The sequence below is a fragment of the Tinamus guttatus genome, unplaced genomic scaffold (genome assembly GCF_059628265.1).
Source record: "Tinamus guttatus ecotype Peru unplaced genomic scaffold, ASM5962826v1 Tinamus_guttatus_pri_ptg000081l, whole genome shotgun sequence".
NCBI lineage: Eukaryota > Metazoa > Chordata > Aves > Tinamiformes > Tinamidae > Tinamus > Tinamus guttatus.
In genome coordinates this window covers 69,173-94,476 of record NW_028288615.1, presented here as the reverse complement: position 1 = coordinate 94,476, position 25,304 = coordinate 69,173, and the positions used below count along the sequence as shown (strand labels likewise).

Sequence of the window (25,304 nt, the reverse complement as noted above, 5' to 3'; positions counted from 1 at the left end):
AATTGCTCTGTGAGTTGTCTGAGCTGAGCTCGCATGCTCAGCCATAAATATGGAAATCTGCCTAGGATTGTGCTAGCACCACACCATACTTCCAAGTCCTGTATACAGAATTTTCATTCTCCATCAACGAATACTCACCTAATTTTACCTGAAGAGGGGACGGCTTATAGTTCATGGCTACAGTCTCTCCCTCTCTCGTATCACAATCTCTGTCTGAAATTGATGCAGCCGTTGGATCCTGTTAAGAAAGCAAACAAAACAAAAAAGCAGGGTTTAGATAAAGAGTTAAGCAGTCATTTTTCTAACTGGCTCTTCCAGGAGTCCCCAGCTGCATTTGGAGGGAGCAGAGAATCTGCTTGTGTTTCAAATCACTGAAATCTAGGGACAAAAGACAGAATTTTGGAAGCAAGTTGGGTATGTTCTAAAGACCTCCGTAAGACCTCTTCAATAACAGACCTACATGATGGATGACACCAGGAATACAATATGGAGAGGAGAGTCATTGGTTCAAATTCAACTTGGGCTAGCAATAGTCGCAAACCATTTTCCATGCAGTAACTATTTGGTCTGTTGGTATGAAATGCATTCATGGCTTCAGCCCAGTACAAAGCTGACCAGCCAACATTATACCTAAGACTGAAGAGCTCTTGGCTGGCTGTGTGGAAGTTCAGCTCAGAAGGAACAACGTGAGTAGGAGCATTCAACCTCTGGTCCCTCTTGGGGAAAACTGAGAAAGTTTGTACTCCCCATGCTGGACCTCTTTTGAGGCTAAATGAGAAGATTAATTTCAACATCTGTCAACACAGCACCTTACAACACCACCGAAATCCTCCCTAAAGCAAAAGCCCCCAAAACACAAAGTCTGCTCCAACAGGCCTCCCTGCAGCCACTCCAGTCCAGACCGTGTTGTGCTCTGTGGTGTAACCTCTCTCTGAATCCTCTAATTCACAAACTACCAATTCAGGATAAAAATATTAAAATCCTTTCACTGAAAGCTTCAAACAGAATTGCCTTTATTTAGCACATAGTGAAAATTAAAATTGGCTGTCAAACGCTTCTGATTCTTCCCACCTAGAAGAAGCTAGAAACTACACTAAAGATATTTATATTTATACACACTAAAGATCTATCTATATATATATAAAAAATCTAATTTATATATATAACTGTAACTGTGCAGAGAAAACATATATCCAATACTGGATTCCAAGTATCTGAAGAAACCACCACTTAAACAGAACAAACTATCAGAAAAGACTATTCCAAGTTGGCTAATTAAGATTTTCCATCTCTCTATTTCTAGACTTTGCATCACAGATTTTTCTATAAAAATGCAATGCATCATCTGGCACTGACACCTGTATGTAAGAAGCCAGAGGTTCAAAGCAAGGGGCCACCTCTACCTGCTCTCAGTGAACGGCCCTCTCTTCCTCCCTAGTGTCTTCCCTCTGCTGTGAAAATGCAGTTTTCCAATTAGGCTCTGTTTTTACAGAAACTGGTCAAATAATGTAACAAATAACACACAGCGTGATAATGTTTTACTGCAGCCCTGCTTCTTTGAATTCTCCAGATGACTTTTTTTGACAGTACTTAAAAAGGACAGTGTTTGCAAGACTTTACATTCAATGACATGAAATAAATAACTTTTAACCACGCAGGATTTCTTCCCATTAATGCAGCCACGCTGTGAGGAATGGAGTAGTTGTTTAACAACATGGAGAGAAAGGTTAGAGCCGGCTGCAAACAAATGAGGTGGTCTCCAGGAGAACACAGTTAGGGATAAATGATGAACCGCATGAATTCTAAGGTAAAAGTTCTACTTTTATGAAGAAAAAATACCAGATCTTTAATAACACAGAACGACTGAGCAATAATAGTGCAGTTGAAATTAAATGAAGATAAAAGTATGGCACACAGAAAAAAAAATACTAATTTTGCATATGAAAATGCGTGGCTCTGCTAGCTACCATTGCTCAAAGAAGAGATTTGGGTTACAACGATTTGGGTTAATTTTGTGTTCTCAGCAGCAGTGGAACAAGACAGGAATCAGGAAAGGAGCAGAAGCCATGCAGAAAACCTCATAGCAGCAGTGCACATACATGTAACCCTGTGTCTCCATCTCCAGGACTCCCCATCCTGCCAATCCAATATACATTTTTCCACGTTCTGGTTCGGAGCAGGGGACCAGGCTAATCAAAGCCATGCAGTTCTATCATTAGATGTCCAGCTAAGACTAGACTCCTTCAGCTTGATGGGGGAATCTGGGAGAAGTCTAAATAATTCTGAAGGAGATGCCGATGTGAACAAGGATCAGCTCTTGCCTTTCTTTTCCACAGCACAGGTCTGATGCTGCATTATCAAGTGTCAATTAATACACAGACACTGAAAACCAACCCTGCACTGCAACCCTGACGTAGTACTGTGGATGCTCAAAAAGCCTTGGGAAAGGGTGAGATAAATAAACGGAAAAAAAAATCCATCAAGGGGTATCAAACACAAAAGCTCTGCTACTGGCCCAGGCAGCCCCTGAGCAATCCATTCCTGGAGGCTGGAGCATGAACTGCAGGGAACACTAAAGGTTCACTCTGTTCCTGACCTGCTGGAGGTGACTGAGGTAGGTGAGACCTTTAATCTGAGCTGAACTGACCATTTCTACTTTTGGTGTCAACCTCTTTTATGATTTCATTTGAAGACTCATTCCCGCAGGATCTCGGTAACACGGGACCAGTCTCCCAAATACACCTGGCTGAAGGGGCTGTACCTGAATCCAGGGGGCACGAAAGGATGTTCCTGGGAATGGCCAAAGCGCAGGAGGGGCAGTGGTTTCTCAGCCACGACAGAGCTTCACCAAGAGGGATGTGTAAAGTGGTCTAACTGGCAGCCATGACCTGGGTCCAGGCTTCTAACATGGACACCTTTGGCCTGATGCTTTGGGAAAAGGCAGGACACAGCTTTTTAAAGCGTGTGACTCCAAGAGCTGGATGGTGCCGCACAAACTTTTGGAGCCACAACCTGCCACATGCAGGCAGTAGAGATGCTGTGGTAAAGAACATGGTCCGATGGCTGCGTACTGCCTTCCTCGCCTGACTCCCACTCCTGTGGGACCTGTGAGCTTCCATGTGGGCCAGCCTTTCACATGGCATCAGGGAAGGTTGGAGCAATGAAGGAACCACCAGCAGAGCCCAGAGCAAAGCCAGTTTGCACCGGGAATTCACTTGTACGGTTTGGAATGACACTTCTCCTCCTCCATTCTGCACCTCCATAGCAGACTCGTGTGGAAACATGTACCTGCCTTGCAGGGATGTATCACTAATGCAAAGGGATCAAAAGGAAACGCAGAGCCCGAGTCCGCTGTCATGGCCGTGCACAGGCCAGGCCCTCTCCCTCTAAAGCTTAAAAGGGAAGTAAAACCGAGCTGGGCCAGAGAAAACCTCCCTAGCGTCAGAGTGCCCCTACCCCAGCCGGTGAGCTCGGAGGCCCTGTCCTATTTCCTGCCCATCACTTGCTGTACGTTCTGCAGCAGTGCACAGGGCTCCACGGTTAACAACCCGGGCTGCGAGACCGACTGAACTCCCAGGGCAGCCTGGCTGGAGGGTTCTCTCTGGGCGCACACCCTTCGATTCTGTGCCTCCTGAATGCCAGCGTTTCGCTCCTACACCTCCTCTGCCCAGAGAAAGACTAATTAGCCGTTTGCTTGTGAGTGCCTGTGAGCACGCTGAGATGTCACCACGCGCTTTTGCTATTAGAATTTGCTTTGTGATTTTATTTTTATTTTTTTGAATGCCTAGACTGAGGCATTCAGCTGAGACCTCAATGTCAAAATTATAGCTCTGTGGTGCGACCAGTCCCAGCACAGATGATGTGATGTCTCTCCACTTGCTAGCTGGAACACAACACTCCCAATCAAAAGGCAAGTGCTGAGCTGCAGCTGCAGGGGCTCTAAATGGCTCGGAGAATTTAATACATTTTAAGTTTTTCTGTTCCTGAGCCTTCCTTATGTCTTCATCCCTAGGGATAAAGCTACATTCAATCAGGCCACAGTGAGAATGCTTGGCTGGGGCCAGAGTTTAATCAAAGTTTTCTCCCTACAGGATCACGGCTTAACCAGGCATGGACAACCGCAGCATCCAAATGCCGGGGCAGCTCCGGATTATTCTGCCTTAGTCCATGGGCTTGACACAATGGACCTTGAAAGCTCAGCCCTCCTGCTAGGTACTGCAGTCCTGCCGTGCGCTATATGTCATTTCCGAACATCAGAAACGAGTTGCAGCAAGCCTTCATGGAGCAGGAGTAGTGTGACCTGCTGGTACAGAGGGGCACAGGGAAAAGCAAAAATCACTGTAACTCAGTAGTGTTTTTCTTCTGTTCCCATTTTCCCTCCTTCCCTTTCTGCAATACTTAGCAGAGAAAGAAGACTAAGAAACAAAGATTTGCTTTAATGCACGAAGCCAGTCTTTTTTCTGTTATTGCCATCTACCTTTTCCAAAAGCCCGTACTGACAGTAGCGGGACATATCTCCAGACATCTGACAAATTGGGCACTGTTTTACCTGAACAATGGAGCTGGGCTCTAGCTACACACACACCTGTAAAGCATCTTTGAAAATGCCCCTTCCTTACCTTTCTTCACAGCCCTCTGACATCTTGCAAGCTTAACAGCCCCCTGCCATCTGCCCCGTAACTGCCCAGGACTCCTGCCCATGATGATGCACATGCAGTTTCTGTGGCTTTCAAGCGCATAGCAGAGCATACTATGTAGTACAGGATAATATATAGCTTTCTGGCGTATAGTATAGCTGAAAACTGATGTCTCTGTCTGCCCATCCTTCCCAATCCTCAAGATCAGTCACGTTCATAGCTGCAGAAAAATGCTACTGCTTTGCTCTCTAGGAGGAATTCCATGACTATCAGAGTAGCTCTGTTTTGCAATAAGGCAGCGGGAGAAGATTGCCCTTACCCTCAAATCCCAAGGAAAGACCTAACATAAAGGGCTCTACCCATCACTTCTCCATCCAGTTCAGACACATTGACTTGATTATCAGGAGTCGGGTCCTTGCCTGCCAAGTGCTCCTTAATTTGCCGTCTCCGGGTGGCAGCTGGTGGCCACCTGCTCTCCCCATGCTCAGCTTCGAGCCCCTGCGAGCCCTGGCGCCCAGGCCCGCGACAAGCGCGGGCAGCCCAGCAGCTCCTGCCTCACCAAGCTGCCCGCGCGGGTTGGCGCTGCCGGCAAACGCTAACGAGAAAGGACGGGCTCAAGCGCTTTGCTTATTTTCCAAGTCAAGCACCGAGTTTGAAAATTTGATATGTGTTCTGTGCACGAGAGACTGATTGAGCGAACAGAATAACAAGTGAGAAACCATGTGTACCCCAAATACAGGGGGTACATTCATGGGGTTTCAAGGGGTTTCTCTCATTCCTGTGTTGTCATTGCGGACTCCTGGAGTAGGAAATTGTTCTTGCTAATAAATATTTATGCCTTCAGTCTCTTTGCTCCCAAAGCAGAAAACTGATATGCTATTTGTGCATGCCCTCTACCTCAAGCCATAATGCAACTTTAGACAGCAGGTTTTCTGGGCAGCGACTGTGATCTACAGAGGAGGGTATATATGAGCATGAACATACAGTGCTTTGCACTAAAGGGCTCTGCAGCCTCTAAGTATCACAACACTATAAACCTTAAATGTCTATAAACACAGTGTTCAAAAAAAACTCACTGGGAATCATAGAATCATAGAATCATAGAATCATAGAATGCTTAGGGTTGGAAGGGACCTCTAGAGATCATCTAGTCCAACCCCCCTGCATACGCAGGGACACCTAAAGCACGTGGCACAGGACTGCATCCAAGCGGGTTTTGAAGATCTCCAGAGAAGGAGACTCCACAACCTCTCTGGGCAGCCTGTTCCAGTGCTCTGTCACCCTCACTGTTAAGAAATTTTTCCTTAAGTTCCTATGGAATTTTTGATGTTTCAGTTTCCGGCCATTTCCTCTAGTCCTATCAGTGGCCACCACTGAAAAGAGGCCAGCACCATCCTCTGCACTCCCTCCCTTGAGGTATTTATATACACTGATTAGATCCCCTCTCAGCCTTCTCTTCTCCAGGCTGAACAGGCCCAGCTCCCTCAGCCTCTCCTCATAGGGCAGATGTTCCAGGCCCCTGATCATCCTTGTAGCCCTGCGCTGGACTCTCTCCAGCAGCTCCACATCCCTCTTGTACTGTGGAGCCCAGAACTGGACACAGTACTCCAGATGCGGCCTCACCAGGGCTGAGTAGAGGGGCAGGATCACCTCCCTCGACCTGCTGGAGACGCTCTTCTTAATGCAGCCCAGGATCCCATTGGCCTTCTTGGCCACGAGGGCACACTGCTGCCTCATGGTCAACTTGTCGTCCACCATGACACCCAGGTCTTTCTCCGCAGAGCTGCTCTCCACAAGCTCGGTCCCCAGCCTGTACTGGTGTCTGGGGTTATTCCTCCCCAGGTGCAGGACCTTGCACTTGTCCATGTTTTTCACATGTTCATGTGAAAAGCACCATAAAAGGGAGGCACAGAGCATATGAGATTTACAGTGCATCAAGTTATATAATGGTCAGTAATGGTGTGTTTTGCAAGAGAAAGGCAAGTGTCAGAGGGGGATGTCAGGTGGGAATGTAACCTGCAAACCTCCCCAAAGGCTCTCCCATGCTCCACTCCCATTCCCCGGACTCCCGCCTGAACGGTCAGTTCTGGAGCCCATATTTCATGAAAGATACGATCCCCTCACTTCTCCGATGGAAAAAAAACCAACAAACATGAAAGTTATGAGCATCAAGGGACACTGGAAGAGGTGGATTGTTTTGGGAAGAAGGGGAATAGTAAGGAGGAATGTAACTGCTGTCTTCAGATACAGAAAAGGTGGTCACCAAGAAAAAAAAAAAAGAAGCAACATTCTTTCCACATTTCTGGTTAAGGGAACAAGTACTGAGTACCTTAAATTGCATCAAGGTTGCAAGGAAATATTAGGGAAAAGTGTACAGGCGTAAGACTGAGGAACCACCCAATTGCCCATGAAGCTGTGGAATTCTGGTTCCTGGAGGATTTAAAGCCCAGGTCAGGTAGATCAGCTGGTCTAGGTAGGCAAGACAGACTTGTCAGGTAGAAATTCAGTAGAGGTGATCTGCTTCTGGTACAAGGTGATGTAATGTTATAGCAAGGTGATTGGGTCCATGACCTTGGTAGGCTCTATGCAGCCCTCCTTTATGTCTTCCTCTAGTTGTTAGTCTTACCCAGCTTTTTCATCCTTTTACTTCTGGATGCAGATTCACCTTCATTCCCAGCTAACCATGGTCCAGCACAGAGTTCTTACATATTTGAAGACAAGGATTTGGTTTTGGTTTGGATTTTTTTTCATTCGTTTTCTTGTGGAACATTTAATAGATGTGGAGTCATGCCTAAGTGAGTCTTAGTGAAAGACATTTAAACAACAAGAAAAGGTTCAGGAACTCATGCTACTTTTGTGAATTTTGATTCTAAAGTACCATCTTGGAAAAATTCTCAAATTCTAGAGAAATTTCACACTTATATGAAATATAGGCTGCTCTGAGCTCCACTTTAGTCGAAGGTACTTTGAGACTCAGAGCTCGGCCTAATGAGACCACAGACTCTTTTGAACAGCGAAGGGGGGAACTGATGCCCTGACACAGTCTCCTACAGTCTCCTGCCACTAATCCATCTAGGACCCATTCCAGACAGGATGACAGAGGTCACACACATCCTGGCTACAAACCTTTCTCTTCAACCCACCCTTGGGATGACTCCCAGACATCCTCAGAGGAAAGGACTCTGCTTCATTTATGCAGAACACCTACTTATCCTCGGAGTAAGAGGTTTTCCAGACTTCCCCAAGCACTTTCAAGGACCACTTGACAGGCCTCCGCTTACGTCTCGGTGAGCTGAAGTAGGAAGGAAGTGTCACCTGTGCGAGTCTGAAGAACTCGGGTAGCTCCAGAATCACAAGGTGACCGAAGTGAAGGCTCCCAGGAAGCCACAGTGTGCACTTTGCAGCAACATGTGCACGCTGCTGGATTCAAAACACTAACCACTTATCTCAGCACCCCTACCTTCTATCTGAGTGAAAATAAGTGGCATTTTGGTGACATGGTGAATGATGCACTGAAATACTTTTGAGAGCCACTGACTCCATTTTAAAAAGCAATAAACAACTCCTTATTGACTTTCCACTAGCTGTGCCAAGGCACCAGGTACAACATTGTTTTCTTTTCTCTGTTATGAGCAGCTGATGAACAGATTTTATTTAACAGTAAGAAATTAGGTCTGCAGTAGCCACTACAGGATGCAGGTTTTAAAACAGATCCATTTATAAGTGAAAGCAGCATCTGGAGTCATTGCTTTGCTGCAACTGAAAAGCCAGCAGTGCTGCATGGTTCAAACCTGAAGTCTTCTTAATTAAACTGCAGCAGAATTGAAGAGCATATTCAAAAGCGTTGCAATTGCCTTCCACCCTGCATACCTGCAGGGTAGAGCTCAGCTCACTGGCAGGGAACCAGGACTCTTGGCTTGCTCAAACGGGCAGGTGTCGGGGACGCCACAGAAGTGCCGGCCTGTGGTGCTCCCCGAAACCCTGGATGGTGCCCGAGTCCCTTCAAGCTGAGCCGAATGAGGGTGACAGAGCCCTGGAACAGGCGGCCCAGAGAGGTTGTGGAGTCTTCTTCTCTGGAGATCTCCAAACCCACCTGGATGCCACCCTGTGCCACGTGCTCTAGGTGACCCTGCGTGTGCAGGGGGGTTGGACTAAATGATCTCTAGAGGTCTGCTCCAACCTCAACCATTCTGTGATTCTGTGAATGCAACAAGCCAAAAGGCATAAGTGGTGGGAAGTGAATGAGAAGTTTCAGATATCTGTTTTCCTAAACAAAACAGCATTTGCGACACTCGGGAGACAATCTTTTATTCTTCTTCATTTTTTCAAGATGATCATGTATGTCTAATCCTGGGAGTCTAATATAAGAGAGGAAGTGCCAAGTCAGTAAGCACACAAATAGTTTGGAAAAGCAACAGAGGGACAAATTAAAAAGATGGGAGTAATTACACGATTCCTGTTAGAGTCCCCTCAGAGAAACCAATCGCACAAGCAGCCCCTGGACCCCTCCTTTCCATCATGACAGAGTATATTTAACACCATATTTCCCTCCAGGCTCTTCTCATGTGCCTAAGCATCATCACTATTACCACAGCCCTTTATGGGTTTGGTATCTTGTCCTAACTTTACGTGATTTAAATTGGGTCATTAACATGGCAAATCAGAGCGATACCACACAGGGCTCCCTGCTGCCTGCAGCCCAGTGGCTGGCACACAAGAACCACTCAAAAGCAGCGATAACTGAGGCATGTTTTCAGGATGCTTTACTACCAAAACATTTCCTTTCTTGTAAAGGATGCACATATGTAAAGTTTTTGTCCCTCCAAGGTCCAACATGAGCCATATTTGTCTTCAAGTCAATAAAGTAACACAGAGAATTTCCTTAGGAGTTGTTTTAAAGCCATTTTAGCTGCGGGCATGTATCCAAAACCAGGATCCCACTCAAAACATCCGAACAACTTTAAAACTGCTCTTTAGACTTCAACTCATGAGGAAGAGATCCTAAAAAATGATTAAAAGTCAAGATGCGGATCAGCCCATGTGTAGGCAGGAGCAGGAGTCTGGGCTCCCAGCTAAGAGCTCTCACCATGTCCTACAGCAAGCCCCAGAGCTCTGCACAGATTGAGAGAGCATGGCAGGATCTGTCAGCTACCGTGTTCATGCTCCTGTGTTGCGCTGAGAGCTTCTTTCAAACACGTGAACCATCTAAGGCCTTAAAGGAGCATCACCAAGAACAAAAGTAGTTTTAAAGAACGTATTTCCCACCAGAAACAAAGGCAACCAGAGTCTCTTCCATGTGCCAGAGAGGAGCTGGGATTTCTTCCCCTGGATGGCTAACACCCCGAGAAATAGGCTAGGAAAGTGCAAAATAAGCAGTGCCATCAGTGCTGCAATGCCGCGTCTCTTGCCTCAGGCCTCCCTGCACCACGCGAGGCTCTTGCAGCTGTACATGATAGATGAGATCAAAGCTTGCCTGAAGGAAACACTAAAAGTGCTGGCTGGCTCTAGCAGGTCCCACAGAGATTATGTGTTTGGACAGAAATGTCCCAGAATGACACAGTGACAGGAGGAAAGCCCAGTTCCAGTGACGTAAGTTCCTTCCCGTGCCCTGGGGACGGGATGACCATGTCCATAGGTCAGGCAAACCCTACTCTGCTGGGCTCTCTCGGTGTGTCCGGCCATGGGAACAATAGCAGGAAAAGGCCAGGATGGTCCCACACCCATTCCTTTCAACAGATCAGGGTGGCAGCAGCACTGTTATTACTAGCATACCCCTGGGGCCACCTACTCTTTTCCAGGTAACAGTTAGGGCTTTTTCTTTCTTTTAAAGAAAGGCAGATGATTTTTCACATGTTCATGCAAGATGAACGAGGCCTTGTCTTTTGAACCTAGGATATTCTAGTCTCTTTTATGCATTCTATCAGATCTTTTTCTAAGCTGTTTGATTGCTCCTCCTGTTCATTCCTTTTCCAGTAATTATTTTCAGCTTTCTTTTCTCTAGTAAACCCCTGCCTTTCAGAGAGTGCAGATACGCCTGGCTTTGGGTGTACCTGCTTATGTCTTCAGTCAACAGTGAGATCCATGCAACCAAAAACATTGCCTGTCAATTGTCAGCTTCATGTTGGACACTTCTGGAGTGAAAATGAAATATGATGAAAGTGCAAAACCTTTCTTTAGCCTCTGGGGTCATGTCCAGAGGGTTTCTTTTCCACTGCACAATAGTTTGCACTTGCTAGATCTATCACCCTTCAAGACAAGGTGTGCTGGTTAGGCTGCTGTTCAGCCAAGCTGAGTTTGTAAAGCTCCAGTTTGCTTGGTGTGCTCTCAAAAACAAGAATACGGAGGGATCACAAGATCCCTCGGGAAAGCACCGTGCCTTCCTTCAACCACTTGCAGAAAACTGGGTCCAGAAAAGAGTTACCAGCTGGAAGTCAACAGCTTGGAAATCTCAAGAACTCAGTATCCTGGGAAGGCTGCACAGCAAATGCAAAGTCAGGAGGTTGAACAGAAGAACAAATCCATGTGCGTTTGTTCAACACTAAAGCTACCTCTGTCCCAGAAAGACGCAGAGAAAATGGAAGAGAGGAGAACATTGCAAAGCGGGATCTAAACAAAGCTCTGAAGGAGCAGCATCACTCTTCTCAGAAATAATGGATGTTCAGTGGCATTCAGAACTGCTTAACAAGACTAAAATCACGGACTCTTCCAATGCAACCCAAGGCCCTTACACCAGCCATGTTTGGCACACTGCAGACTTGTGGAGATCTCGTGGTGGATACCATACTAGCCTGGACAGAGTGGGGAACTGCACCATGGAGAGTGTGAAAGCCGTGTAGCCCCCGCTTGCTCTGCTAATGTCTGGCCAAATCACCTATTTATATTTATATATATACATGTATATTTATATGTATACATACACACATTTTCAGAGGCACAGCCCACACCTCTCTCCAAACTTCGGCTTCCCGACCCCTCCTGCAGGCTGAAGAGCTCGGTGGTGGTTTGGCTGGTAATGCCAGTGCCTGCGGGAGGCCAGCTCGGGCGGCAGCCGCGCTCTCCTCTCTCCTCCTTACCTTCCCGGCTCAGCTTGGCTCCAGCTGAAGGTTTTCAGCACATTGCCCTGGACACGGCCTGAGGGGCCGTCCTGCACAGATGGATTCCAGTAACGACGTGTTACCGGTGAGCACAGAAAACGAAGGCGCCAAGCAGAGCACCCAGCAGCCTCATCCTCTTTGGCACAAGGCTTTGAACTTATCCTGAGAGAGGGAGAGCTCAACTGGCCCATTTCCGTATTTATAAGGAGAGAGTTTCTGTTCAGCCAAGCTTGCAACAGAAACAACTTGGCAAATGGCAGCAGGATCGGCAACAAGGCAAACACGTCCGTGCTCAAGTCTCTCTCTACCCGGGCCCAGCTTTCAAGCCATACATGAGAAATCTGGAGGACACCGACCACTGCAGCTTTTATAAAAATCACAGCTCACTCCTTGCCTCCCTGCTCCACTCCTCATCTTGTCTCAGGGACTAATTAGCATGCAAGAGGATACAGATCCCGCTCTGATAAGATGCTGTTTGGCTCAGCTCTCCCTTGATACGTTTGTATTAGAAATATCCTCATTATGTGACTAATCAGGGAACCCAAGGCGCAGGAGCTGACTTAAAGGGAAACAGCTGATTTTATGAACCTGGCTTATAAATGTTTGTCTCCAAAGACCAGATGCGATTCTCCTCTGCCCAGCGCTGAAAGAAAGTGCAAGATGAAGCTTCCTGAGGAAAAAAACACTTTTATTTCCGGAAGCGGCAGCTTTTATCTTCTCTCCTGTTGCCAGCAGGGAGGCTAGGCTGGCTCCCCTGCTTCCCTCAGCTGCGGCAGGGTTTGCTTTAGGAGACAGCGAGGGGCTCCGTGCCACAGCGCTGCCGGACGCTGTGCTGAGGAGCGACAAGCGCCACTAGGATTGTGTCACACTGGGGTTAAATCCAGCAGTTGGCACAACACCCACCATGTTCCTGGCTGTGCCCTGGGGGGACAGTCCGGCGCTGTCACCTTTCGCACAATGTAGAAAACGGGAGCAAAGAGCAGAATATGCCTCAAATGCTCAGATAAACTTGGCTGGGTGGGAATGATTTGAAACACAGGTAGCCAAGGCCTATCTGCTGGTATGAAGGGAACATTTTTAAAGAGGAATTAGCTTCCCTCCTGCAGCGGGGCTGGTCTCCATGTGGCTGCGTTTGGCGACAGCACCAGAACGAGCAATGGGGCCAAGCAGCTTCTGCCGCGGTTCTCCTGTGAAGGCAGCCCCTTCGTGTGCCCAAATCCATGTCGCCTGGGCCCCCTTGGAGGAGACGCACCAGATGATTAGCAAGCACAGAGAAAACTCCTCATGAGCTGCAAACAGGAGGGCAAGGAAGCTCCTTGCATGCACAAAGAGCCAAAGGGGGAAGCTATCTAGGCAAGCACAGAGATGAAAGGGTGGCTGCAACAACCCCAGCCTCAGGGCCTGCTCACGCAGATTGCTCCCAGCTCCAGGGACAGGCTCAGACAGGAGCTCCCTGCCTTTATGCTTATTTGGGTCCCTCTGGGCTGCTCCTCCTTCTGTCGTGGTGACACAATGAAGCCCAAAGCCTTGTCCTCAGGCTCCCGGGGGAAGGCAGACGGCTCAGAGCCACCCAGGGCTTTTGTTTTGCCAGCTTCGCTCTCTGATCAAATCTTCTCAGTTTGCTAAGTTTCTTTCACTCGCTAAATGTCTACTCTTTGGGTTCAAATTTGCTGCTCCAGTCATTGCGATCTGAAATATACATCCTGATTTTAGATCATCCCAATCTAAAATATACATACATACATTTACATATTTCTGTACACACACATCCAGAAAAAGGAATATGGAGCTGCAGGCACGCCAGGACAGAGGTGTCAGCAGGCATCTGCAAGACCATCCATCTCTGAGCTCTCTCTGGGCTTGCTCACACAAAACCTGCTGTTACTTCCCCAATTGCCCTCCCCCACACCCGACTGACTGGGTATCAGGCTCCTTGCGCGATCCCTCGCAAGCAACAGAAACCAGCAGGATTTAAGAACCGACCTGTCCCTGGGGACTGGCCTTGGCTCAGGTTTGCAGCACAGAGCTGAGCGCTCCCAGGCTCTGCCCCCAGCTTTGTCGGCGCTGCTGCCAGAGCGTGGCAAGGTTTGTTTTTATTCCATTTTCGTCTGTTGAAACATCAGGGAACTGATCTTAGAAAGACTGAGCAGGGCTGGTTAGCCCAGCTCTCAAATGCAGCCACTGCAGTCTAATTTGAGCCCCTTCCACCTATGTGCCATGAAACAGCCTTTAATGACATATTCCTGTAGTCTCTTTTCCTTGGATAATTCAGGGGATGGAGAGGAATCAGGACTATGCATTGAGCTAACAGAAACCTAAGGACTGGAACAGGCTGCCCAGAGAGATTGTGGAGTCTCCTTCCCTGCAGATCTCCAAAACCCGCTTGGACGCAGTCCTGTGCCACGTGCTCTAGGTGACCCTGCGTGTGCAGGGGGGTTGGACTAGATGATCTCTAGAGGTCCCTTCCAACCTTCAGCATTCTATGATTCTATGACTTGACTTCTTGCTGAAGTCGCAGGTCATGTATAGCACACAGGAGGAAAGATCATCTCCTATTTGTGCAACGCAGGGCTCTCCTAGAGAACCAGGACCTTTGCTTTGCACTTCTCAACGTGAACTGGGTTAGGTCTCATCAACTATTAGGGTCTCCTTCCTGAGCTGGGTTCCTGGGTCATAGCCCTGGGGTGTGATGTGCTGAGTTGTTCGCAACTGCTACCAAAGTCAGTTTGCTTTGAAAAGGCAAAAAGCTACGGACCAGGAGGGAAAAAAAAGCAATCCTCGGATCATAGGTACCCTGCTCTGAAAATCCAAACAATGTTCTGGACTTGAGAACTATCTGCCAAAGCCCTTTATCTGTTCAATAAATGAGACCTAGACACCCAACAGGGGCAATGAGGCTACAGCAAAATACAAATAAGGTGCTTGTGAGCTGAAGCCTGTCTGTCTGAAAAGTGAAATGCTCTTGGATTACATGACCACGCACTATTTGTAGTGCATTAAGTCCAAATAAGGCTGTAAGCCTTTTTAGAGGCTTAACTCGGCAGTTTTTATGCATCTTTTCATCCTATTGTGTCCTTTTGTAGCCAGGAGGCTTCTCCTTGCCCAGCTGGGTGTGTCCTGTGTTTATTAGTGTAACCCTGCTAGATATTCTGCCAGCATCAGCCTGCTGCACATACACTCGTTTTCTGTTAACTGAAATAAGAGCAAAGGAACCACCATAACTAATTAGACCAGCAGCCTCATCCCACTTTGTCCTTGCCTTACCAAAGGCCTGCTCATTAACCCCAAATGAGGTAAGAAATCTCTTTCAGGACGATCTAGTATTTGGGAAAGTTTCACTTTAAGTCATGATAATTAGAGGGCTGCCAGAAGTGCTGGCACACAAATGTCTGTATCTCTTCCAGACTTTTTATTTTTACTTTAATGTAGATCTGGGTATTCTCCTTATCCATTAACTCCACTGTTCTGGCAAATGGTGCCTTGTGCCAGGGGGTCCACAAGCTGTAGAGATGGTTCTCATTCCAGCCTCACCTCACTACATCAGTTTTGCTATCTGAGTCTTTCAGTCTTCCCAAATGTTTTCAATATCTTGTGTTTGGAGTAGTCAGGATGGTCACTAGACCCTTATCTTCTTTTTCTACCATCTCCTTTATTACTTTCCTCCTTTTAGCATGTCTCTTCTGATTTGCTTCTTCTAGGAGAAACAAATGCAGTTATTTTCACTGTCCCCTTCTTTCTTGGGGCAGACTCTTGCTGATTATGCAGTATCCTTTTTAGGATGGGTGATCAAAAACACACCCATTATCTCACTTAGTGTAACAGTGAACTAAAATGGCTTTGCAGGATTTTGTCTATTCTGAATTGCATTTTAATCTCCCTGAACTTCTGATCGTCTTTTAGCCTGTGTCGCCACTCCGCACAGAAGCCTTCTCTGCGTTCCCTGCAGGGATGCAAAGTTCTTTTCTGCCTCTGAGCCTTTCGATCTTCCTTTTCATCTTTCAAAGTTCTTTGCAGGAGGGGCCTGAACCATCAGATCCTATTCCATAGCTGGGAAAACTGAGATCCAAAGAGGTGAAGCTGCTGAGCACAACAGCAGCAGCAAAGCTGGGTCCCCCTTCACGGTTTCATCCCCCCAGATAAGAGCATTTTCCTAAATGCATTTCTACTGAATACAATTGACAGCACACAGCAGAAAGCAATAACTACCAGTATTGTACTTCAAACAGCACTACAGGAGGATGAAAGTGGTCAGGAGCTGCAGTTCCAGGACTATGCTACGGTGCTGAAAAGTGATCCCTTCCTGCATATATTTGATATTAAGCATAAAATTGCAAAAACAAATCAAATCTCTCAGGTCAGAACTGTTCCCCTGACATTTTAAAGATTGGGCTGAGTATACAGGCTTCTTTCTTATCACTTTCCTTTTCCTGCCAAGTATTTTTTTTTCAGAATTGCCTCACAAACTGCTTAATGCTCTTCCCTCTGACAATTTTCTCAGGAACTTACTCCTTTCCCATTATCACCCAAACCACTGTAATCTGGACAGCACTCCCCAATGCTGCAATTATGTACACATCCCAGATCAGGGCAAAGAGACCTGTCTCTACTGATTTGTCACACACTGCAAAGTTCTTCCTCCCACGAGTCTCATTTTTATGAGAAGCTCGCAATTAAAATGGTAAGACCAATATATGATCTTAAAAAGCATACAGAAATGCACGAGTTTTCCCCATGTTTTCCTTGCAGGTGCCTTCTCAGTTTTAAATTCTGAGCCTGGGTCATGTTTGTGTCCATTTCTTTTGCTGTGCATGGAAAAGCAAAGACTAGCACAGGGTCAGTGTAACATATAAAGAAGATCTTTACAAGGCTTTCAATGTAATTTTTAAGTTTCTTGTAGAATAAATACAAGAGGGAGAATTACAGATATCTCTCATTACCACTGAAGCCTCTTGGTTTAATGAGGATGACTTAGAAAACACACCCCAATGCAGGAGAAATGGTTCGGACAAAGTTTCTATACGAAAGGTCCCTTGAGTCTAGTTCTACCTCTTGTCTTCATGATCTTCAATTAACACTGTGGGTGAGCTCAGAAACACTTTCAGTTTGTTATTCTCTTCTCAAATACTCTGGGACATGAGATATGTAGTTGAAATAACCCTTTGTAGATACTTTTTATTGCCATTAGCATTAAGACGACAGACATGGGGAACAGATAGTGTTTTCCTTACCTATGTGTCATCTTTCACAGGGTAGGAGCAGCTTTGTGCATCAATTAAAGGTTTGCAATATCTGTGCTTCAGGAAAAAGCTATCTGCAAGTTTAAATCTTGAAAGCCATAATAAATTTAAGTTGAACTTGGGTCCTTGGCTTATTGAAGCACAAATAAGGAACATTACAGGCTCAAATCAGGAATGCTACTGGCTCAAATAGTCTTCCAATGAAATGAAAAATGGTAAATAAATTTGAGTCTCTCTAGATGATCATCCTCATTATCTGGCTATATGGGATAACAAGAGAAGCACTGAAGAAAGCTTGTCATTAGCTGTTAATTGAAGGCACTTTCAGAAAGTGCCGCTTAAACCTTGAAAGATAGACGGTCTTTCCAATTGCTACCTAATATGTGTGTTAGAGCTGCATTAAAGCAGTCTCATTAGGTCCCTGCCTCCAGCGCCACAGCTTGCAGAGCTTCTGATGCTTCAGATGAAATTAGCTTTTTAGAAAGCTCATCTACACACAGCCTAACCCATGGGCATATCTTCAGCGTTCTTCACTGCACACAGATCTATCCAAGCTGACGTTCATGCTGTACAAACACAAGATACCTAAATGCACTGTAATGACCTCCCAAAAAGCCAGAGTTCTGACCCATTACAGTGTATAATCACATAATGGACTGATGACAGAAATAATAATGAGTAGCCCATAAGGAATGTGCAGTTATATCGGGACACGATTTTAGGTTCCCTTGGTCTTTATTGCTCTTTCACACTCCCCCTTTTCCTCTTACCTGCTCCCTCTCCTTATTTCCAGGCTTTTCATTTTCACTCCTAAGTAGCTTGCTGTCCATAGTTGGGAGCCCATCAGCCTTGAAGAGGGTCTCCTGTTGAGATAATCATTCCTATGTGAGATACCTCACTTGCCACAAACAGCCAGCACTAACTCTCCTGTAACCTACACTCAATTTATCACAACTTGGAGGCCTTCAATTTACTCTGAAACTTCCATTTCACTTCCATTTACACCTCCATTTAAACTCTCTTCTGTCTGCAGTCATCGCACTGAAATAAAAATCTCCCTCACGACTATTCTGTTTCCAAAGCAACATTTTCAATCTAAGTTATGGGACTGGTGTCATACCTGGAGCTGGTTTAAAGTGCCTGCAGAGCCCTGGCTTTTAATCAGTGGGTGTGATGTGGGGTGAAGCCATGATGATGCAAAGAGGTGGCCTCAGCCCAGCAGAACAGGGGACACAGAGTCATGGCCAGAAAACACCAGGAACAACTGCTGTGTTTCTTCTATACCACTGTGACAAACAATTTATCTGTAACCTTTACTTCATCCCTTTGGTACAGCCACTGGGAAAATACTGTACGCTGAGAAATACATTAAGACTTACATACAATCGTGGGACAGTTGGTGCACATTTATCTTGTCTCTCCCTGATTTTTATGTCTGTTCTTCTGCAGTATTTGCAAATATTTGAAGCACTGCAATGTACTGCACAATGTATATACACCTGTGCCTGCAGAGAAATGCAAGTCATTTGATTTTCCCACCTCAGTCATTTTGGAGGTATCAGGAAGCTGTGAACTATTTCCTGTTTGCAGGAGAGCTAATAGACTTTAACCATGAAAAATGAAATTATTCTGCTCTTGCTGTATGGGAAGTCCCTGCAGAATTGCTTTGAGCAGAAATAGATATTAAATTGCACAAACAGTAAAGGCTAGGGCCATTTACTCCAACTGCTTCAAGGGCTTTTCAGATGTAACTACTCCCCGAACTGTAATGGGGTAGGACTCTCAGAAATTGTGATTTGCTTTTTAATTTTCCACAAATATGCACGTAGCTGGTCTGAACTCTACTCTGAGTTGCTAGTTCTTACATCAGGCAAAATGTGCAGGTAGGTGCCTGCTGCAGTTATGACCTTTACAATACTGAGGTGCTAAGAATGTCCCACGCGCAGAGAGACAACGTGAGGCATCTTGGTTACATCGTGGCCATGCCCAACACTTCTTCATCTGCAACGATGCCCAGCACCTTCAACTTGTATCTTCCTGCTCATCCTGCATAGACATTTTAGTAATTGTTCTGTATTTCCATCATGTGGGTATCTGTTTGCATTAACATGCCATATTTCAAGATGTGCCACATGCTCTGGGTGACGCTATGTGTGCGGGGGGTTGGACTAGACGATCCCTAGAGGTCCCTTCCAACCTTAGGATTCTATGATTCTATTAGAAACTACATGAAGTAGAACAGGAGCCAGTATGGTGGTTTACATACAGCCAAGACACATCTCAACAGTGTAGCCATGTGAGAACGGAGATGCTGAAGTTGCATCTCCCCCCGCTTCAGTTAAACTCTAGTTAAATTCTCCAGTTCCTAACACATCTGGCAGCTGCTGTACTGTATGGCTGCCCCCAAAGAATGTCAACCTGCTATGGTCTCCAGAAGGAGCCTAAGTCTGGTACCCACCAGTACAGACTGCAAGTGACAACGTGGTGAAGATGTTTGCATATGGGAAAAGAACCCGGCCCAGTAACAACCAACTAATAGAGCTTCTTGTTTAGCCACTGTAAAACCCAACACCCCATATCTTCTGCCAGTTTGACTCCCTGAGTCGTCTACCTGGAGAACACCAGTGAAAGATACAGCTTGTAAAACCTCTAACCAGCCACATCTGCACCGACAGCACAAACCAGTAAAGGCAGATGAATACAAAACAACCCATAATGACAACCTGAGTAAAGCTCTTGCCTATATTCAGATGAATCTCCTCCCTCAGCTGCAAGCAGGTGCTAGACCAACAAGTTACTCGCCCCCAGATCATGACATTTGCTTGCAATATGCTTTGTATGTCCTTCAGCGTGTGCAACGGTGGCAGCTCGAGGACCCCATCTGGCTGCTTTTCCCTTCCAGGAGGACGTGCCCCACGTTGGACGTCCCAACGCCCGCTCGTGTGCGGGGCCTGGCGGTGCTGAGCGGCGCTGGCGGCCGCTGCACACCCACGGCAAGGAGCGAGGCCGGGCGCGCGGGCAGCCCTCCCGGGAGCTGCTGCTGGAGCCACCTCTGTGTCACCTGGTCCCCAAAGCCGGTGCCTGTCCGAGGCCAGCGCGGCTGGGCCGTGTTCATCAGTGGATGCTGTTGGCACGGCAGAGAGAGGGTGTTGGGGCATTTTGGGCCATTTTCAGGATGACTGTCACAAAAACACTGCGGGAAAAAAATAGACGCTCTTAACAAACAGATGTGGGAGTCTCTTGCTAAGATCTGTGAGATGAGTAAGATGCCGCATGTCTGCAACGTGAGGATTCAGCTCTGCTTCAGAAAGGAGAGATTAAATGTTACCTGAGCATGCCTGGCATTTCATATGCAAACTATTGCCTGACCCAAACCTCTTGCCATTTTAAATAAGCTTTCCTCACTTGCAGCAATGGAGAGAAGAAAGTTTCAAGTTCAGAAATGAGTGTCTTTGACATAAGCTAGTTCAATACCTCCCTTGTAAAACAATTTCCAGCTGGAGGAGTTTTGCATTTCCATTCAGATCTCTCTCACTGAACATTTTCTACCAGAGATGATTTTGAAAAATCTTTAAAAAGCCAATGCTTTTGCTCCCTAGTTTTGACAGAAAAATTAAAAGAGGGAGACAAGACTTAAATACAAAATTACTGCAGCAATGCTATACTTAGAGTGCAATGAAAACCACAGAGAGGGATTCTAGCCCTATCAGGATAACAGGATTTAAGGACAACAAACAAGTCGGAGCAGGATGGAAGAGGCTGCGCTGGTCCCAGACGGAGCCAGAGCCATCTGTTAAGAGATTCACTTGTGTTCTTGGAGTAACAATTCCACAGCTGTTCTCCCCAAATTAAGAAGTACGCACAAATTCAAGGGAATAGCGCGTGTTTCAAAAGACGGTCATAGGGAATCTTTTTGCTGTATTTCAAAAGGAAAGCAAGGAAGATGCCACTGACAGACTCCTCTCCCTTCCCAAGGGAGAACAGGAAAGCACATCACTCATTCAAAACACAACCAGGGGTCTCCTACACCTTATAACCCAAGCAATTTCATTTCAGACATTATATCATGTAACAGATCATCTGAGACCCATATTAAGCTATTGATCCAGGTGCACTAAGCGCACATCCAGAGCAATCTGCGGATACATCCAGAACTAAAGACTTGGAATATTCTGTGTTATCTGCACACAGAGGCTGAAGTAAGAGAGAGACGAAGCAGAAGGAGGATCTCCCAGCCCTTCTTCTGGTTGAAGGGTTTACCTAGAGCTCGTCTTTCTAGCCACAAAGTGAAAGGTCTCCTCCTACTTTTCAACAGCTACAGGTGCATAGAGACTGCTGGCTCCAGATGTCAAATTAGCCACTGCAGTGCCTCATTTGCAGGAGCTGGGACAGGACAGCTCTGGAGAGCGGCTTCTCCCAGCTGCCCAGGGCTCTTCCCAACCAGCGGAGCCTTCCGATACCCACCGAGCTCGGCCGCAAAGCGACTCCATGGGCGCACGGCACCGCGCAGGCCGAGGGCGCGTTAGGATCCAAGCGCTGCCACGGAACACAAAGACTCCAAACTGCAATTACTGCTTTTCTTCACTGTGGATAAATCTCCATGGCATTTTTTTTCTTTCTCTCTCCATCCTGCAGGTAGCAAAGTTATGACTGAAACTAATTAAATGTCGTCCTTTCAGGAACACTGCCTAATGTATCTTGGTAAGGCAGAGATAAATTGCTTTCCATTTAAACCAGAGTGATGTGGAAAAGCCTGGGAATGTTGAAAAATAATAAAGAAATGTAACAGAATGTATTAATGATTTTTTTAACTAAACTGCTCTTCTTTTAAGAGACTGTCCTCTCAACTTTATGGACTCACAGAACATTACTAGATGTGTAGGCTGTGCAGGACCATAAACTGTACAGATTAGGACTACTGCTCCAGGCTAATAGCGCAATTTTCCACTGGATGGGTTGCATTTACAATTCACCTATTGTATCTGGAATTCTAATCATAGCCAAGCACCTTCCCAGGTCGTTCAAGACATAATAAAGAACCAAATAGCTCAGAAAGGCAGTTTCAAGTTTATAATTAGAAATATTTGCTATTTCACTTGGCTTCCCCCTACATGTTTATAAGTTCTCTATCATATCTCCCAGTGTACTGTAAAAAAATAAATGCTGAGAGAGTGCACAGTGATTCACAGACAATAAGAAAAAGAGAAGAGAAAAACTATGCAGGACAAGTCTGGAAAAATCCGAGAGATGGGGGAGTATCTGGATGTCCACAATCAAAGTGTTTTTTACATAGGTTCCTGTACAGTCGAATTTGGCCTTCATGGAGGTCTGTGGTTTTCTTTCCAAATAACTATTGAGTTGTAATGACTCTTGGTTATTGCCTTGGCTGCACTGGAACTGGCAGTTTCACTGTGAAATGTTTTCTTTTATTATTATTTAATCGATTCCCCATTGCTTGCCTCCTTCAAGAGTGTTATGAAAACCATGCTGGGGAGGACAGAGAAAGTCTGAACTGAAGAGGGCCAAGAGGGTCTGTTGCACCAAGAATAGTGAAAGGGGAATGAATAGGTGGTTGAATGAAAGCGTGAGTTATATTTAGCTTTACGGATTTTAAAACTTATCCTTTTGCCTCTGCTGCCTTCAAACTGGATGTTGCAAGCAGTTCAGATTGTGGTATTTTATTTTGCTGTGTGTCAGTGTGGGTTATTTTTTCCTACTAGTTTACAAGGCCATGAAAATCACTCCAGAACATCCAAACAAGTTCTACACATCCCTAGCACCGTCTGCACGTTCCTACAAGCATCCTGAGGGACAGCACGCAGTTAACCCCATCCTCCAGGCCACGTTCCACACCTACAAACAGGAGGTCAGGACCTACTAAAAAAAGAAACCAAAGCTGAACGTACACACAAGACAGGACGCTGCCTCTCCTAAGGATGCCTGTGTGGTGGCAAAACGCTTGTGCTGCAGCCGGCCGCGCTGGGAACGCAGCGAGACGTGGGCCACGCTGTGGCGAAGCGGGGCGAGACGGGGGTACCAGGACACAGGCTGCCAGGGGGTCTCCTCTGTGGAGGTTCAACTCGAAGATGCTCAATAAAGGGTCTTTGGCACATTATACTGAAGTCCGTTTCCTCATATGCTGCTCTCCTTCCCTCTTGCCGCTGCAGTTTGGATGCTCTGTGCAAGAGGGTACATCCCTAATGGCTGCTCCTTCTGCTTTGCTACTTGTAATTAATATACAAAACATGGCACGAGGCTGCAGACCACGTCCTGCTCTCAGTCCACCATGGAAATCTGAAGAAAACCCTTCTTTGGTAGTGGTGTTTCTGCAGCCTGCAGTGCCTTGTCAAGCGCTCTGTTACAACAACACTGAGATGGGAGAATGGCAGCTAGGACGACGTGGGCTCTCAGGATTCAGAAAGTTGACATTTCTGCACAGTCAACGTTACTGTATGTTTACATTTAATACCTTCTGTACTATATTCCTGTTGGGCTGACTAGCCAGGAGATCTGTTTAAACACACTAACACTGATGAGATGATGAGTCAGAAATCTCGACTACTGTGCCCCAAAAGTGAGAAATCCCAAATCCTAAAAGAGAAATATTTACACTGATTACAGAATAGGAAGAAAACAGGCAACTCTGCAACCCGAGAAAATATTAGCTGTAGCCAAAAGAAGCAACCCAAGAGTTACGCGATCTGTAAATTCTGGGATGCTGTTGCTCAGAAATGTTTAACAAGAGATTAAAACTGAAATTATTCCAGGCTTAAACATAAACAAGAGGATCAGACAAGCTACCAGACATATTGTTGCCCTGTAGAGGATATGCATGCTGGTGAAAAAGGAGAGATGCCTGAGACCTTTGCATGGAAAGGGGCCATCAGCTCTCCCTGCCCAGGTGTGATGCCCACTGCACTGCTGGGATATATGGCATTCTCAAGTGTGGTTTGCCATCTACAGGAGCTTCCAGAAAAGTCATGAGCCCGCAGTCACAATATGCTAGCCATAAGAGCAGACCAAAGACACCTGTCTGTCTCTACTGCAACAGTTTAGAGATACTTACAGAGGGGAAAACGAAAAAACATCAACAAAAAACCCACATAAACACAGAGTGAATTTTCCTTCGAGCCTGCAGCACCTTTAATAGGATTCCCAGGCCTAAGGTAGAGAACATGCAGTGCAGGGAAGAGAAAATGGAAATGCTAGAGACTGACTAATTTTAGAATCAAGCACCCACTGTTTGCTTGCAGCTGGTGAGTGACCTTTGCATTACTCTCAGCTAGCAGGAAATTCCAATCTGCATTAATAAGCAGAATATTGTTCCCTTTTCCAATCAAGCCTCTTCTAAAGCCATTCCTGCACTTACAGCCCACAGTCATTTTATATCCACATTTTCCTTAGTGTTTCGGCTCCTTTCAGTGCATCTGAATTGGTGTAGTGCTTTGCAACAGCAACAACTGCCCCAAGGCTGCTCCCTCAAAGAAACACCCTATTTGGGAGTTTTATAAGGGAATGGGGAGAGAGGCAGGTGGGGGACAGTATAGCTCGAGACAGAACAACACTGTCCCATGACCTTGAAGGACCAGTGCATCCTTTTCCTCCCTTTGCTGTTCCCTTGCAAAACTTACTTAGAGATTAGCTGGATATGGCACGGGGGCTGGCTGATTACTGGCATCTGCAAGGCCACGAATCCAAAGCTGATTGGCTTTAGTAGCCATGGTGTTAGTATATAAGGTGCTCACTTGAGCAATAAAGAGACTCTGATTAAGCACAGCTTGGGGTCTGTGCAATCATTTACCACAAACAGCACCCAACGTGAGGCCTGAAGAGATCTGGGACTGAAACTTGTTGCTGGTGGTGCATCCGTAGCTGGGACGGAGCAGACATCTGCACGCGTGCGCTCTCGAGAGGCATCGCCCTTCGCCGGATGACTGAGGTGAGCAGCTGCAGCAATTACAACATGGAGCCGTCAGCTACAAGGGAGCAGAAGTCCTATCAAGAGATGTTACAGATAATTTTGGAAAAACAAGGCTTTCGGGTATCGGCCTTACAGTTGGTTAGATTGCTGGCATGGATAAGAGGCTATTGCCCGTGGTTCCCTTCCTCCGGTTCATATGATAGCTCCTTGTGGGCAAAGGTGGGGGAGGAATTGCAGAAAAGCGACTTGCAGTTTGAAGTCCCGCAGGAAACTATTATCACTTGGAAAACAGTGTGTATAGCCTTAAATGCTCTAAGACCTGCACAAGATAGCTTACAAGCATCTGCTGCCCCTCCTCCGTCCTCTCAAAAGCAGGAACAGGCTGAGCTGCAGACTTTTGAAATAATCCCTAACC

At 46.2% G+C, this 25,304-nt stretch overlaps 1 protein-coding gene across 3 annotated transcripts in view; it reads right to left on the bottom strand.

The window, feature by feature from the left end:
* The window catches only part of FAM219A (family with sequence similarity 219 member A), a 92,581-nt gene that overhangs the window by 39,880 nt on the left and 27,397 nt on the right, over nt 1-25,304 (bottom strand). For all 3 annotated transcript variants that reach the window (XM_088520157.1, XM_088520158.1, XM_088520159.1), the window contains exon 2: nt 139-238. In XM_088520157.1, coding sequence (XP_088376283.1) covers nt 139-238 — 100 coding nt within the window. The remainder of the gene's footprint in view (nt 1-138; nt 239-25,304) is intronic.